Genomic DNA, 15486 nt, shown 5'->3' on the forward strand with positions numbered 1-15486 from the left:
TTAGTTTCTTTTATTCATATGCGAGGACCTTCATTACCAATTTTAGGTGCTTCATTTTGGAATTTTCATAGCAGCACATTTTCACAAAGAATCTAGGCTTCATTGTTATTTATATGTAGTTTTCAAGGAATTCTGGTGTTCCCATACATCAGTGATTGTCTCCTTTTGTCCTTTTCTGCTCTCCATTTCTGTTTCTATTACATCTTTGGCATCTAATTTCCATCAATGATCTGAAATGAAGAGATCCAGAGAAAATATAAAGTAGGGACCATCTCAGACTAAATAATACCACTTTACAATGCCTTGGTAAGGCCACACTTGGAATACTGCATCCAGTTTTGGTCACCACGATGTAAAAAAGATGTTGAGACTCTGGAAAGAGTACAGAGAAGAGCAACAAAGATGATTAGGAGACTGGAGACTAAAACATATAAGGAATGGCTGCTGGAGTTGGGTATGTCTAGTTTAATGAAGAGAAGGACGAGGGGGGACATGATAGCAGTGTCCCAATATCTCAGGGGCTGCCACAAAGAAGAGGTAGTCAAGCCATTCTCCAAAGCGCCCGAAGGCAGGACAAGAAGCAACAGATGGAAACTAATCAAGGAGAGAAGCAACCTAGAACTAAGGAGAAACTTCCTGACAGTTAGAACAATTAACCAGTGGAACAACCTGCCTCCAGAAGCGGTGAATGCTCCAACACTGGAAGTCTTTAAGAAGAGACTGGACATCCATTTGTCCAAAATGGTAGAGGGCACGGGTAGGCAACCTTGGCTCTTTTATGACTCATGGACCAACTCCCAGAATTCCTGAGTCAGCTGACTCAGGAATTCTGGGAGTTGAAGTCCATGAGTCATAAAAGAGCCGAGGTTGCCTACCCCTGGTATAGGGTTTCCTGCCTGAGCAGGGGGTTGGACTAGATGACCTCCAAGGTCCCTTCCAACTTTATTATTATTATTATAAATTAGGCAATGGAAGTGGATCAGCCACACATTGAGAATGTCTGACAACCGACTCCTAAAGCTGGCATTCACCAGCTTCAGTGAACATAACATGAAAGACCTCCATGGTAAGGATTGCATTTCAGTAAAAAAAAAGCTCATTTGAAAAGAAGCAGAAGACATTTTACTGAAGGCCCTAAACATTAGCAGTAAAGAGTGTCACTGAAACTGGCAAGTTCAACTAGCAATAAGTGGAAATTAATGGTAAAAGAAATAAGTAGTGAGATCAAGTGCCACTACACCAATGGATGGGTGTAGTATCAATAAGCAAGTTAAGCAAGCCCCATCTGAGAAATTCCCATCTTTGGTGCCTGTCATACTTTTCTCTTTTTTAGGCAAATATGGATTTACATTCCTTAAATTTTTGCAGTCTGATATTTTTAAGTCTTTTATATTTCTGTAGTATATGCTTTGTTATCTTTTACAGTTATAAATAAATTTATATCATGTAGGGATTTTACACAGATAGCTTTCGTTATTTAGAATATGTAGCCTTCTTCTCTGCAGTCTTCCTCCTCGGCAGTTAGTAAATGGACACCAGGCTTCAGTCTACACATAAAAGTATTTCTTATACTCTATTTGGCTATATTTTGGGTGGTTTTCCACACGCACAAAATGGCAGACAGGCTTTTGTACATATATAAATTATATTTTATAAGAATTAGTGTTAGATTACTACCTAGGTATTTCTCTGTGCTCCTTCTTCTCTTCCGTTGGGCATAATGTCTTTCTCTGGGTCCGCTCAGTCATGAGACTCCATGTAGCTTACTCGTGACGGTCTGAGGAAGGAGGAGTACTGCTGCTGCTGTGAGGAAGCTATATGGAGTTTCATGACAAGGTTGGTACAGAAACATCCGCTGTGATTGAGTGAGGAGGGAAAACTACAAATACATTATGCAGATAACTCCTATGGGAGAGAGTCTGAGGTAAACAAGCAGCTGACCATAGGCTCTGCAACCTAACCCTCCAGTTCCCACAGACCCAAAATTCTTTATTCATAGAATCTATGGTTCTTTATCCATAGAATCTATGTATAACAGGTGGTTTCAGAGTTCATGATGTATAGAAAATAAATAAATATCCTTAAGCCTTTCCCATTGAACTATTCTTTGCATCCTAGAAGCCATAATACTAATCTTGTCTCCTTCTCTTTCGCTGAGGCTTGAAAAATCAAAATCTGCTTCTAATAAGAGAAAGACATTGTTATACAAGGTACTGGCTTGTATATGTAGAAATCCTATAATGCAGAGGTTTATTTCTGTGTTGTTGCTGGAGAAAGTCTTTTATCTAATTTTACATCTTCAACACATTGTTAACATTTGTTTTTTCTTTTAGATGAGGAAAACAGTTTACATGTAGTTGTGAACTGTGGGGAAGCACTGTTAAAAAACAATACTTACTGGCCACTTGTCAGTGACTTTATAAATATCCTTTCGCATCAAAGTGTGGCTAAGAAATTTTTAGAAGATCACAGGCTATTAGTAACATGGATGAACTTTGTATCATTTTTTCAAGGTATGTGATGCTTTCATTAATGATACACTTTATTTTTGATTAGAGAAGCAGTTTGACAAAATATTTTAAAGCATATGGAGGGTGTTTATAATGATTATTTTTCAAAAACTCAGTTACAAATATTGAAATTGGTTATAGTTAATAGGATACTACTATTAGAACAGTATTCCAACTGTTGTAAGATTGGTTTGCAGTGAACAAAGGCTGTAAAGGGATTAGGTTTCTAATTTTTATTTTCTGCTTGGCTATTTTCCTTGCTTTTAATGCTTATCCCACACATGTTTGATAACTAACTTTGTTGTTTAAAACAGTTTTTGTAAATAGCTAACAATGGGAGTTATTGAATAGTGAGAAAATGCATTATTATTCATAGGTAAAATGTACACTGTTGTCTCAATCTTTTAAGGCATGAATTTAAATAAAAGAGAACTTAATGAACATGTTGAGTTTGAATCCCAGACGTACTACGCTGCTTTTGCTGCTGAACTTGAGGCTTGTGCTCAACCAATGTGGGGCTTACTGTCACACTGCAAAGTCAGGGTAAGTTGAACTACGTTTTTCTCTCCCTTGTGGATCTTTATGATTGTATATTTAAAAAAGCAGTATGTAGTGGTGTCAAATCAAACATCAATCTGTGTTAACTACTGTGTCTTGTGACCCGTTGGACCAATACAATATTTTATGCCAGTTGGCCTGAATACTTGGTCAGAAAGAGGCATTCAGTCATTAGACCCAACCATAAGAAATTGAAGCCAAGAAAAGAGAGAATATAATTCATGGGAATACTGGCTAATTCCCAACGTGTGAAGAACAAGTCTGCAGTTTTCCTGAAAAATGCATAACTGTTTCTTATTTTTCCTGAATTCTATAATGCTTTCTTGCTTTCTCCCTTAATTCCAATATTAGCATTGGACTTTCCTTTAAATGCAAATCCTCTTTCTGTTCAGGAAGGAATTGAGGGAAGCAGGGAGGGTTTCCCCTTCCCCTTTTCGTGCAAGGCCCCTCTCCCCATCTGCAGTAGTGTAAAGAAGGTCCTTTGGGGGGCAGCCTTTCCAGCCACTGTTAGGTGAGAAGTAATGGCAAAAATCACCTCTCTGTTTAATCTTCCCATGATTGGAGCTCTGCAAATCCAAGGCACTTTAGGGGGAACAGAAAAGAAACACGGAAGCTGCAGCCTTCCCGCAGCCTTCCCGTTTATCTTACTTCGTCTTTGAAGTGCTGCAAGCCTTTGTTTTTTTCAGTCTGTGCAACATTTGTAATTCACTTCAGGAGACGCAAGAGTACACACGAAATGTTGTTAGATACTGCCTAGAAGCACTTCAGGATTGGTTTGATGCAATCAACTTTGTAGATGAGGTGGGTATATCCTGTATATTTCATTTGATGTTGACTATTGTATCATACCATATAATGCTATCATATAATTTTGGAATTAAATGTACTGATTTTTTTTCTTTAGCTTACATTTCTTGGTTTGCCAGTTCACATTTGATATTTCTTCTGCTCAGTTCAGAATTTTCTGCCTTCATAAATATGTAAACATATAAATTCATTGGGATATGTTGAAATTTAGATGATTTTTATCAATATTCAATTAAAAACATAGACAAGCAATATTTCAGTAAACCAGTAATATGCTTGTAATTAGAATTGGTGGGCTGTCTATGCAGGGAGCAGTTACACATTGCAGGCCAAAGATTTTTTTAGAAGATGCAGTGACTCCTATGATTTGTAAAGGATCTTTGTTAATGAAATAACAAAAACACTTGCAAAGCTTTTTTTAAAAAAATTCTTACATGGCATTTATCTTTACCTGCCCGCTATCAGATTTTCCCTTCAAATTCATTTTTATGTTACTGGGTACTTCAAAGACACATTTACTTTATGAATTGAATATTCCAGAAAATATTGATAAACGGACTCAGTGACCTTGATTTTCAGGGCAAAATTATTATAATACCCAAGCTGAATTTTTTATGAGTAGAGTAGAGTAGAGTAGAGTAGAGTAGAGAAGAGAAGAGAAGAGAAGAGAAAAGAGAAGAGAAGAGAAGAGAAGCGAAGAGAAGAGAATTAGAATAGAATAGAATAGAATAGAATAGAATAGAATAGAATAGAATAGAATAGAATAGAATAGAATAGAATAGAATAGAATAGAGCTGGAAGGGACCTTGGAGGTCTTCTAGTCCAGTCCCCCCCTCAAGCAGAAGAACCTATACCATCTCAGACAAGTGACTGTCAAGTCTCTTCTTAAAAACCTCCAGTGATGGAGCGCCCATCTGAAGGCAAGTTGTCCCACTGGTTAATTGTCCTTACTGTTAGGAACTTTCTCCTTAATTCTCTCTTTGATCAGTTTCCAACCATTGTTTCTTGTCCTGCCCTCTAGTGCTTTGGAGAATAATTTGACCCCATCTTCTTTGTGGCAGCCCGTCAAATACCGGAATACTGCTATCATGTCACCCCTATTTCTTCTTTTTTTTAGTCTAGCCAAACCCAAGTCCTGCAGCCGTTCTTCATATGTTTTTGTCTCCAGACTTTTGATCATCTTAGTTGCTCTTCTCTGAACTTTTTTCCAAGATCTCAACATCTTTTTTGTAGTATGGTGATCAAAATGGGTTGTGGTATTCCAGGTATGGTCTCACTAGGGTTTATATGTAGTCTAATATAATAGTCTAATAGTTCTTTTATAATAGTCTAATGTCCTTTTGTTGCAGCCTACTCCTAATCAGGTTACGTTTCATCTCCCATTGCATCGCTACTATGCTATGTTTCTGAGTAAGGTAGGTAAATCATTTTTGCAGAGTAAAATTGGGCATTCTACAGATAGATTTGTGGTTTACATCAGGATAAAATATGCACTTACTTTATTTATAGGCTGTTAAATGTCAAGAGCTAGATTTAGATTCACTTCTTCCAGACCAGGAGATGTTGATGAAACTAATGGTTCATCCACTTCAAATTCAGGTAAATCTTTGCTTATCTCAGCATATTATTACATAAACTATTGAGAGGTGTCAAATAGTGATCACTGATGAAATTTCATAGACAGTGTACCTTGGATTTACTGGAAGCAATTGATTTATAGCTGAAAGTGTGACTCTAGCTGTCCAACTTGAATGTATTTTTCAAACTTGTCATTATGTCAAAGCATTTTATTTTATTATATTTCAATTTATATGTTCATAAGGAACACAGTAAAGAAAGATGAATTGCTAGATAATGTGACTTTACAAAGAACAAAAGCAAGAGAAAATGTTCAAAGGAAGTTAAATACAAGAAAAATAGGCAAGATACTGTCGGGACTACTGCTTTATTTTATTGAATATTTAAATTTATTCTAGGAGCTGAAGATGACAGTCATTGAACCAAAGCATAAAAAGAAACTTAGATATGTTACTACTTTCTTGAGATAGCGTGTATATAATATGTGGTACTAAAAAGAACAAATATTTTGATAGGTTTCAATCCTGACGGAGGTCTGCTGCAAAAACGGTATAACTCAATATAAGAATGTATTTTCAGAAAATAAAAATAATAACGTGTAGTCAATAGATTATATGTTTATCTACAATTATAAAATACAATAATATGAAAATTATTTTCCTTTTTTCACATTTGGTAGGCAAGCCTTTCTGAAATTCATAGTAATATGTGGGTAAGGAATGGCCTGCAGATTAAAGGACAAGCCATGACATATGTGCAGTCTCACTTCTGTAATTCTATGATTGATCCTGACATTTATCTGTTACAGGTAGGTCAATGCTGTCTTTGACTACATTGTTTCTTGTTAGTAGATAACTGAATGTGATAATTAACGTATGTGTATATCTGCTTTTTCTTTGAAGGTTTGTGCTTCTCGACTTGACCCCGATTATTTTATTTCCTCAGTTTTTGAAAGGTAAAATGGTATTGTATAAAAACAATCTGTTTATTCTGTTTATATGAATTCAAAGGTTTCTTTAAACCCATACACCCTGTGTTTCTGAATTTGATTTTGTTTTCTTTTTTATCCCTATAGGTTCAAAGTGGTCGATCTCTTAACAATGGCTTCCCAACATCAGAATACAGTGCTAGATTCGGAGCATGAGAGGTCAATGTTAGAAGGCGCTTTAACATTTCTTGTCATTCTTTTAAGTCTACGTTTACATTTAGGTGAACTTGCCATCTTTTCTTCTATGCTTTAGTTTTTAGCAGTTTATCTATGTAGGTGTGTGTAACACAGACCTTAATGAATTTTGAATTATTGGGGTGAGGGCAGGTAATTAATAGTAACAAGAGGTACAGACTATTTGGTAACAATTTTATTTCTTGCAATTTGGTTAAATATGCACTCTTTCTTTTTTTGCCTTTTTTCTTTTTACAAATGATTGCTATACTAAAGGCATAGTTAAGGAAGCCAACATGTAATTCTTAATTTGAGTGCCGCATTGGCAGAAGTTCAACAATGTTAGGGATAAAAATAGAAGTATGACTTGACCCTTGCTTGGACATCCTGGAAAAATAATCTGGTTCTCCTTACTTAGTTTGTTTTGTTACTGGTTGAGACTTCTGAAGTCTCTGGGATGCCTGCAACAAAACAGCCAACTTTTTTTTTCCACCTCTGGAAGAGAAGATGTTTATTTTATAGCAAGGTAGATGAATACTCTAGTTACCCCTGCTGTCCACAACAGAATTAGCCAGATCCAAAAAAAATTTCTGGTTTGGCAATGGGTGTGTGTGTCTTTGCTCTGCTCTCCAAACTTTAGCTAGATTGTAGGGCTAAAGTTAGCATTAGGATTACTTCTGTTCTATCCCAGCCCCAAACTACAACTGCAAAAAAAGCTTTGGCTTTTCTTATCCTACTTATTTCCACGAAAGGGTGAAATCTAGAGTCAGTTGGAAATATGATCAATAATGGTTAGCATTTGCTCTTTGCTTGAGCTTTTGTCTTTCTTTATTAAGGAAGTAGTTCATTTCTGATGATTTAACTAAATTCAAGCTTGTATTGGGGCAAATGATCAGATGAATTTGCATCACTTTGTTCTTGTGTATGCACTGTATTCATATAAGCTCTTTTCAGGTTTTCTGACTTATCTGGGGATTTATTGTTGATAGGTAAATTAATTGTTTTGATAGTTTATTATGGTCATGGACCACCATAATGAGGGTGGGGTAGAAAGTATTTTTAAAAACTAAAATACATGTAAACAAAAAATTAACACAAAATTTAAAACATTTTAGTTGCTTATGTGATCAGTTTATTTATTCAATTTATATCACTACCCATCTGAAACCTATGAATCTTGGCCACTAACAAAGAATTAAAACAGGTAAAAAGCATCATAACAAAAGGAGCAATAAATATGGCAGCTGAGATCAATCTAATCAGCACAATCAATATACCTACGATACAGACTCAACTTCAGAGTCACAAAGACAGTCAAAGGCTTGGTAACAGTTGCTTTTTAAGTTTCTATTTTTTAAAAAAAAATACTGTTTGTGAGGTTTTTAAAAAGTCAATAATTATATAATGTATGAACTAAACAGTACCTTAATAACCTGAAATTAAAATCTGGTGATAATTTCTCACTGGCTTAGTAGCTTCTCCTCTCCCCCCGCTTTTTTTGGGGGGGGGGCGGGATGTTAGCATCAGATTGAGGATAATGTTAATCTACTATGCATTTTATATATGTATGTTACCCAGAAATAAGCCTAAATGACTCAGTGGGACTCAATATCTAATTAAGGTCTCTTACATAGGATTGGGCTTGTAACATCATACACATGTATTATACTTTGATTTCTTCAATATACTTTAGGCCAGGGGTGTCAAACTCAATTTCATTGAGGGCCGCATCAGCATTGCAGTTGCCCTCAGGGGGCCGGGTGGGTATGGCCTGGGTGGGCATGGCCTACTGGGTGGGCGTGGCCAGCTCTACATCGTTCGCATCAAGGGTGCCTATGGGGGCCTGGGCAGGAGTGAGACAGATCTGAGGGTCTCTGGCATAAGGAGGGTTTCTGGGCCAGGGCCAAGGCAGTGGGGGCCGTTCCCTCACTGTTTCCAGGATGGCTTCGCGGGCCACATGAAACCACTTTGCGGGCCGGATCCGGCCCTTGTGTTTGACATGTCTGCTTTAGGCCATTTAAACAGGTTTATCATTTAGTTGGAAAGGTGTATAGTAAACACAAATCTTATTTCTTAAGTTTTTGATTATATTAATTTCCTTATCAATTTTTTTTTCTAGGGATGACAGATGATGAGATTTTAAGAGCTGAAATGGTAGCTCAGCTCTGCATGAATGACAGAACTCATAGTTCTCTACTGGACCTTATATCCTTGTGTTATATGAAATTATTTGATTTATGATTTCAGGCATTCTGTTGCATTTTGCTTTCATTTCTTTTACAAATAAAAACTATTTGGAACTTGTGTTAGTTGCATCAGGCTAATCCTTATTTGTGGCTAAGCTTTGCATACAAACATCGCCTTAACCTTGCAGTAAAGTTTAAAATTTGTGATATTACTAAAAGTTGGCAAAAATACTGTCAGCAAGACAAGTCTTTCTAACTTTGATGACAGAAATCTATCATACTTTATCCTCACTTGTTTCACATTGTGTTTCTAAAGGAGCGACACAAGATTTAAAACCTGTGTGTATTTTGGCATTTAGGTAAAGTGCCTTGTCTTTGTTGGGCCTCGAATTCTGAGTAGGGATAGAGGGAGCCGGGAGAAAGAAGCAGATCTTAGGTAATTGATTGTTTAAAACATAAATCTGTTTAAAAGTTATGTAATGTATACAAAGAACCAGAAGAGTGCAGTATACCATTATTCTTCTAGTGATCTAAATTTTGGTATTTAAAGATGTAGTACAAATTTAATTCCTCTAATCCCCAAAAGACTAAAATGTAAAATTAGAATGGGGTTCAAATTTTAATGATCTAATAGAGACATCTTGTGGTGAAATTCTGCATTTGCACAATATAAGGGTGATAGGTTTTTCCTCTAAACAGTTAAATACAATGCTTATAGGCAAATCTTGCTGCTGAAATGAGCTCCTTAATGATTCTTATTGTCTTAACCAAATAATAACATTCCAGAAAATCCTAATCCTAAAAGTGGTATTATTCCTGGAAGTTTAAGTTTTGAATCAATGCTGTCTGCTGTGGCTGATTTTAAAGCCCCTGTATTTGAACCAGGGGGTTCCATGCAGCAAGGAATGTATACACCTAAAGGTAGGATAAAATGTATTAATGTCCTGTACATTTGCAACTTATTTCAAGCATTCTAAAAAGTTCAGAAATACTACTATTTCATTTTTAACACCAGTTACATAGATTTAATTATATGATGTAGGTTTGAATGATATGTGCTTTTCCTTTCTCAATCACTTGATTTAAAGAAACAGTATGGTGGCTTTTGACGTGTAAAAAAAACAATATAAGGGATAATATTGCTCAGTTTTAATCTTAGAGAAGAAAGACTGTGATAATGGAGATTGTGATGAAAAACAAAGTGCATTCTGTTATTGATCTATCCATCTATATGTACATACATAGCTGTGTGTGTGTGTGTTTAAAATTACAAAATTAAATTGTGTACATTATGAATTATAAAATCAAGACAATAAAATATGAATAATTAAATATTAAATATATTCTGACTCTTTCTAACAGCTGAGGTCTGGGATGAGGAATTCGACCCAGTCATGGTAATTCTCCGAACTGTTTATCGTAGAGATGTACAGTCTGCAATGGATAGATATACAGCATTGTAAGTAGATATATTCTGAGTCATAAAAAAGGAAGCCTGTTATATAACAGAAATAGGAAGCTGTTGACTATTTGGAATCTCTTTCTCTCTCCCTCACCCTCTCTTTCTTTGTCTCTGAATTAATTAATTTTCTGTTTAAGTGCATTACAGAAAAATTAAAGGAAGCAAAAAATAGCTTTCCTTTAATAAAGGCTTAGCAATTAAAACTGGCCATCTTCAGCTAAAGGGTGATTTTTTAATTTTAACACTGGTTTGTTGGCAGCAGTATCCTGCTTATTCAGGAAAATAAACACTGCATCAGAAATAGTAATAATTATTATTTTCTATGTTGGGTTTTATGTTAGGCCCAATCTGGGTGAATTGCAAGCTGCTTCTAAATATAATGGGATATTTCTTGTGTTCAAGCCAAGTACTAGAGAAATAATCTGTGAATATGCAGGACTCAGAATTGGATATTGAATCAATTGTGCATGGAATATAGTCAAGAGAAAATCCGTTAGTGTGGATAAGCTCTAAAATCTGATCAATATTTATATATGGTTTCAATTTAGCCAGGGAAAAACTGCTTTATTTACAGATTATGACAAGTTATCTCTTATTAGGATGCTACATAGCAGTTACATGTATATTTTTTGCATACTGCAAAAATTTTATGAAATGCATGGTTCTGAGCTAGATGTGGTCTATGTTTTTATTGCTTTGGTTTTTAAAAATGATATGTCAGAATGATGTATCACCAGCCAAATTTCACAAATATATAACCTTTTCATTTTTTTTAGTGAATTGAATAATGTGTTCCTTCAGGCGAAGTAAAATCAGATTGGAAGTCGACCTTTTGAGTTTCTTCTTTCCTCAGACTTCTATTCCTTTTTCTCCTCCAACTCTTATATCCTTAGGTTAAAAAGTTGTCCAAATTCAAGTATATAGTTAATCTTCATTTTTACAAGTAAAGAATATTCAGTGTAGAATTTCTGTTTTTACAGTTTAAAACAGAGTGGAAAAGTCCATGGGAATCCTTGGCCACCCTATAAGAAACGAACACATTTGCACCCAAGTTATAAAGGACTCATGAAACTCTTGTACTGCAAAACTTTACACATTGTGCTGTTCACTCTACTCTACAAGGTAATTATTGGAAAGGCTGGGATCAAGAATTTGAAGCTAAAAATGACTTTTAACATTGTTTTAAATTTTGTGTGAAAAATAATTGTTTTTATTACACATAATACAATGCAAGACAAGACTTTTTACATGTTGTCCTTTTTCCCATTGTATTTCCAAAGGAGAAACTAAACACAAGTACATATATTAGTATGCAGCTTATTAGTCTGTATGTACTTTTTCAGTTTGTTTGGGTTGTTTTTTTTTAAAAAAAATAAAGGATAATATTCTTATGGTAAAAGGATTTTTCCAGTTGTAGCTGGCATTTCTTGTAACATTCATTTATATATGGGGGAGTTTTTATTTCCCTGAATTCTAAATTGGAAAAGTTTAGAGAGTAAAAAAAATGTGTTTATTTTGTTATAGATATTAATGGATCATCAAAATTTGTCAGAACATGTCCTTTGCATGGTTTTATATTTGATTGAATTGGGACTAGAGAATTCTTCTGAGCAGGAATCTGATGAAGAAGTAAGTGCTAATTAAAGCATTTTTAGATAGAAAACAAATGGGTTTTTGCATTAAAATGATGCGTCGTTGTGCTTTTTTCAGGCTTCTAGCTACTCCAGGTTTTCTCCAGTTTTCCCTTCATCTTATATTCTGCCATATTCCCTGCCTACTGAGTATGTGTTTCTTTATCCATGTATAGGTTTTCTCTTGCACCTGTACTGAAGACTCAGTTTCACCTTCAATTGTGAAGGTATCTTAGAAATATTAAATATGACTGTGAAAGTGTCCTACTCAAATTTTACATTATTTTTTTCATTCCTTTATATATACTTTCTCCTGTTCCAGCCATTCCATTCTGTTTTCTTCTGCCACTTTAGTTGATTATCCCCATTCAGGTCAACCTATATTCCGTATATGTTCTATATTCTTATGTTACTGAATTACTATGGCAAGGGTGTCAAACTCAATTTCATTGAGGGCCACATCAGCATGGCGGTTGCCCTCAGGGGGCCAGGTGGGTATGGCCAGGGTGGGTGTGGCCTACTGGGTGGGCATGGCTAGTGCGCATATGGCCTACTGGGTGGGCATGGCCAGCTCTACATCGTTCGTATCAAGGGTACCTATGGGGGCCTGGGCAGGAGTGGGGAAGATCTGAGGGTCTCTGGCAGAAGGAGGGTCTCTGGGCCAGGGCCAAGGCAGTGGGGGCCGTTCCCTCACTGTTTCCAGGATGGCTTCGCAGGCCGCATGAAACCACTTTGCGGGCCGGATCCGGCCCCCGGGCCTTGTGTTTGACATGTCTGTACTATGGGATAGTTTTTAATCATTCCTACAAAATTGTGCCATTTGCAAAGATTTGCACATCTGCTAATATCTTTTTTGTATGGATGGATGACATGATTTTAGTTCTATTTCCACAACATGAGAAATCTCCAATATATACTAGTATATGCCCTTGTGATGCAGTCTACTGTATTTTAGAGATTTATATGTTTCTCCTGGGGTAAAGATAGATGTATTTAAAAGGTGAAGGTAAGCTCGAAGGAAAAATAATATAGCATGTCAGCTAAAAATGAGCATTTTAGCCAAGCTAATCTTGTACAAGTTACCATTTCTTCTCCACTTACCAGGCATCGTATAGGAATAGCAGCAAATCACAAACCTCTTTGAAGGTTACCAAAAAAAAAAAAATGTATTGCTGACCTTGGCATATGGAAGTATGGATTCCATAGGATTGCTATCTTAATTTTGGGGGGTTGCATTTATGTATGAGGGTAGATTAGGATTTTTTTTAAAAAAAATAGCGTATTGAACATGTCACAATAATCAGGGACTCATAAAATGCTAAAATGTTAAAAAGAAAAATATATGATAATAATGTGACCCTGGAATGTAGTAAAAGTATTATGTGCCCAAGTTTTCTGAGTAATTTGTAAAGCGAGATAATACATGTTAGGGCTATGCAACCCATTTGGGGACTTCACTTGGTTAGCAATTCCAGGAGACTCACATCCTGGACAATTCTTGAGACTTTTGAAGTTCCCCCGATAAGACCTGAGGTGACACAACCACTCTTAAGAACGTCTCTCCAAATGTTTTTGCACAGCATGAATAAGTATAAATTCTGTTCTATCTTAAACATACTTCCCCCTCCCTCCCCCAAAAGGAGATATCCTTAGAATTGGTCTATATTTTTATTGCTGTTAAACTAGTTACATGGCTAAATAGAGAACTAGGTATTTTTTTTGTACATGCTGAAGTTGATATTTTTATATATTTATTATTTGTGCTAATTGAATCCTAGAATGTGGATCATTGGTTTCATGTACTACGGTTGATATTCTAGGATTCCATGGGAGGCCACGAACGTTGCCATGATAGCTGGTTTCCAGGGAATAATTTGGTGTCAAACATGCGTCACTTTATTAACTATGTGCGGGTACGAGTACCAGAGACAGCACCAGAAGTGAAAAGAGAACCACCTGCGAGTACAAGCTCTGATGGCTTAGCAACCTGTCAGGTAAAGTTGTAACCTCTTTTTTTGTGTGTGTTACTGTGGTAATGTTAGATGTCTTAATTCAGCGTATATTTTTAATCTTTTTATAGGGAGTTCAAGTAAGCTTTGCTTAAAATATGTTTTTCTCTGTCACTGTGTACATATCTGGTATTTAGCAATATGGTTCTAAAGGATTGTTAACCTCCTCCTTTTTCCTCCAACTTATCAGAATCCAAGGCGCTCTAAAGGACTCCAGAGAGAGGTAGATTTGTGTGTATTTTGTAAGCCTAATGCAACGTTGCTTTAACTACGCTGGCCCTAACATTATTGCACTTCCACAGTCGTTTCAAATTACCGAGGAGCAGTAGTCCTTAAAATATTCGTATGATTGTATTAAAAGATATATGAACATAGCCCTTTAGTTCGGTTCTAAATTCAGTATGCGAGCTGCCATAAATAATAATTAACCTGTCAATGGAATACATGCCAGCTTGCTTTGTTTGAGTATTTGTGATTTTTTTTTGCTGGAAGTATTGTTAATTAATAATTTTGCTGTTTAGTTTCCTCTTTTCTCAGTAAACATAGGCCTTTGGTACTGTTAGAAATAATTTGAGTTGAAAAATTATTCAATTTTTAATATTTTATTTTATTTATTAATAATATAAACAAATTATTGTTTACATGCTTCATAACTAATTCACAATTGGGCTGCTACCTCTCAGATGGAAAATTTAAAAGATCCCTAGTCTGTTGTCTTATGTAAAATGAACGTGCATTCTTAGATTTTATTGGAATTGAGATTATGATGAAAAAAAAACTCTACTAAATGGAAAGCAAGTATCCTACTTTAGTTTTTTTTTAAGGGTGGCAACAAGCTCGTGTTATACTATGACCTACAGCTTCTTGTGAAATATATCACATGGTGTGGAGTTTGATTCTTCAGTTCATCACTAGAATTTCTCTTAAGCATTCTATATGTTTTGGAATATTAAATGTACAGTTTTAAGGAAGAAAAAATGTTACATGTACTCCCCTTCTAAAAATGTTAGGCCACAAATCGATAAAAATGCCCACAATAAGAGAAGTTCCAGAATCTTACTTTGGATTTTAAAAAATTGATTAAATGTACATTCTGGTCCTTATATAAGAGTTTATTATTTCCCAAAAGTTCAGTTTGGGATGTGTTCCTATTCCATTGTTAATTTGACTTAACTTTCGCTTTTTATATTGCAACCTGCTGAAGTGTATTAACTTATATTGCCAGCAAACCTTAATTTGAAATCGTGGTTTGAAGTTGTCTTACGAATCTCCTTTTATAGTGTTTGTGGCCTCTTGTTCCATCCAAATTTCATTACTTTACTTAATTTTAGTTGATTTTTTCATTTTGTTCTTTTCTTTGGTATAAAGGAGAAAGACAGCTAGGGGAAAAAACCTTACACAAGCATTTTAAGAACTTCTCACTCACAGTTCACAGACTTCTCTGTCCCTCTTTAGTTTGCCTATCATTCCTTTCCCAGATCCTTTTTGACAAGCATTCCTGTGTCTTCACAACTCTCCTCCATTTTACAAGGAGCGACAATGAACATTTACCTCTGTCTCATAAAAGATACATATTAAAAGTG

At 35.6% G+C, this 15486-nt stretch overlaps 1 protein-coding gene across 1 annotated transcript in view; it reads left to right on the plus strand.

The window, feature by feature from the left end:
* Positions 1-15486, plus strand: part of LOC310643453 (E3 ubiquitin-protein ligase UBR3-like) — a gene marked incomplete at its 5' end in the record, with an annotated part of 115922 nt that overhangs the window by 42248 nt on the left and 58188 nt on the right. Inside the window, 15 exons of the mRNA XM_083367884.1 lie at positions 2334-2513; positions 2920-3053; positions 3783-3869; positions 5225-5290; positions 5385-5474; positions 6133-6261; positions 6356-6408; positions 6529-6662; positions 8735-8820; positions 9581-9722; positions 10164-10260; positions 11244-11385; positions 11788-11892; positions 13715-13888; positions 14094-14126. Coding sequence (XP_083224010.1) covers positions 2334-2513; positions 2920-3053; positions 3783-3869; positions 5225-5290; positions 5385-5474; positions 6133-6261; positions 6356-6408; positions 6529-6662; positions 8735-8820; positions 9581-9722; positions 10164-10260; positions 11244-11385; positions 11788-11892; positions 13715-13888; positions 14094-14126 — 1652 coding nt within the window. The remainder of the gene's footprint in view (positions 1-2333; positions 2514-2919; positions 3054-3782; positions 3870-5224; positions 5291-5384; positions 5475-6132; positions 6262-6355; positions 6409-6528; positions 6663-8734; positions 8821-9580; positions 9723-10163; positions 10261-11243; positions 11386-11787; positions 11893-13714; positions 13889-14093; positions 14127-15486) is intronic.

This window comes from Vipera ursinii, assembly GCF_947247035.1.
Source record: "Vipera ursinii genome assembly, chromosome: 1".
In the NCBI taxonomy this organism is placed as follows: Eukaryota; Metazoa; Chordata; class Lepidosauria; order Squamata; family Viperidae; genus Vipera; species Vipera ursinii.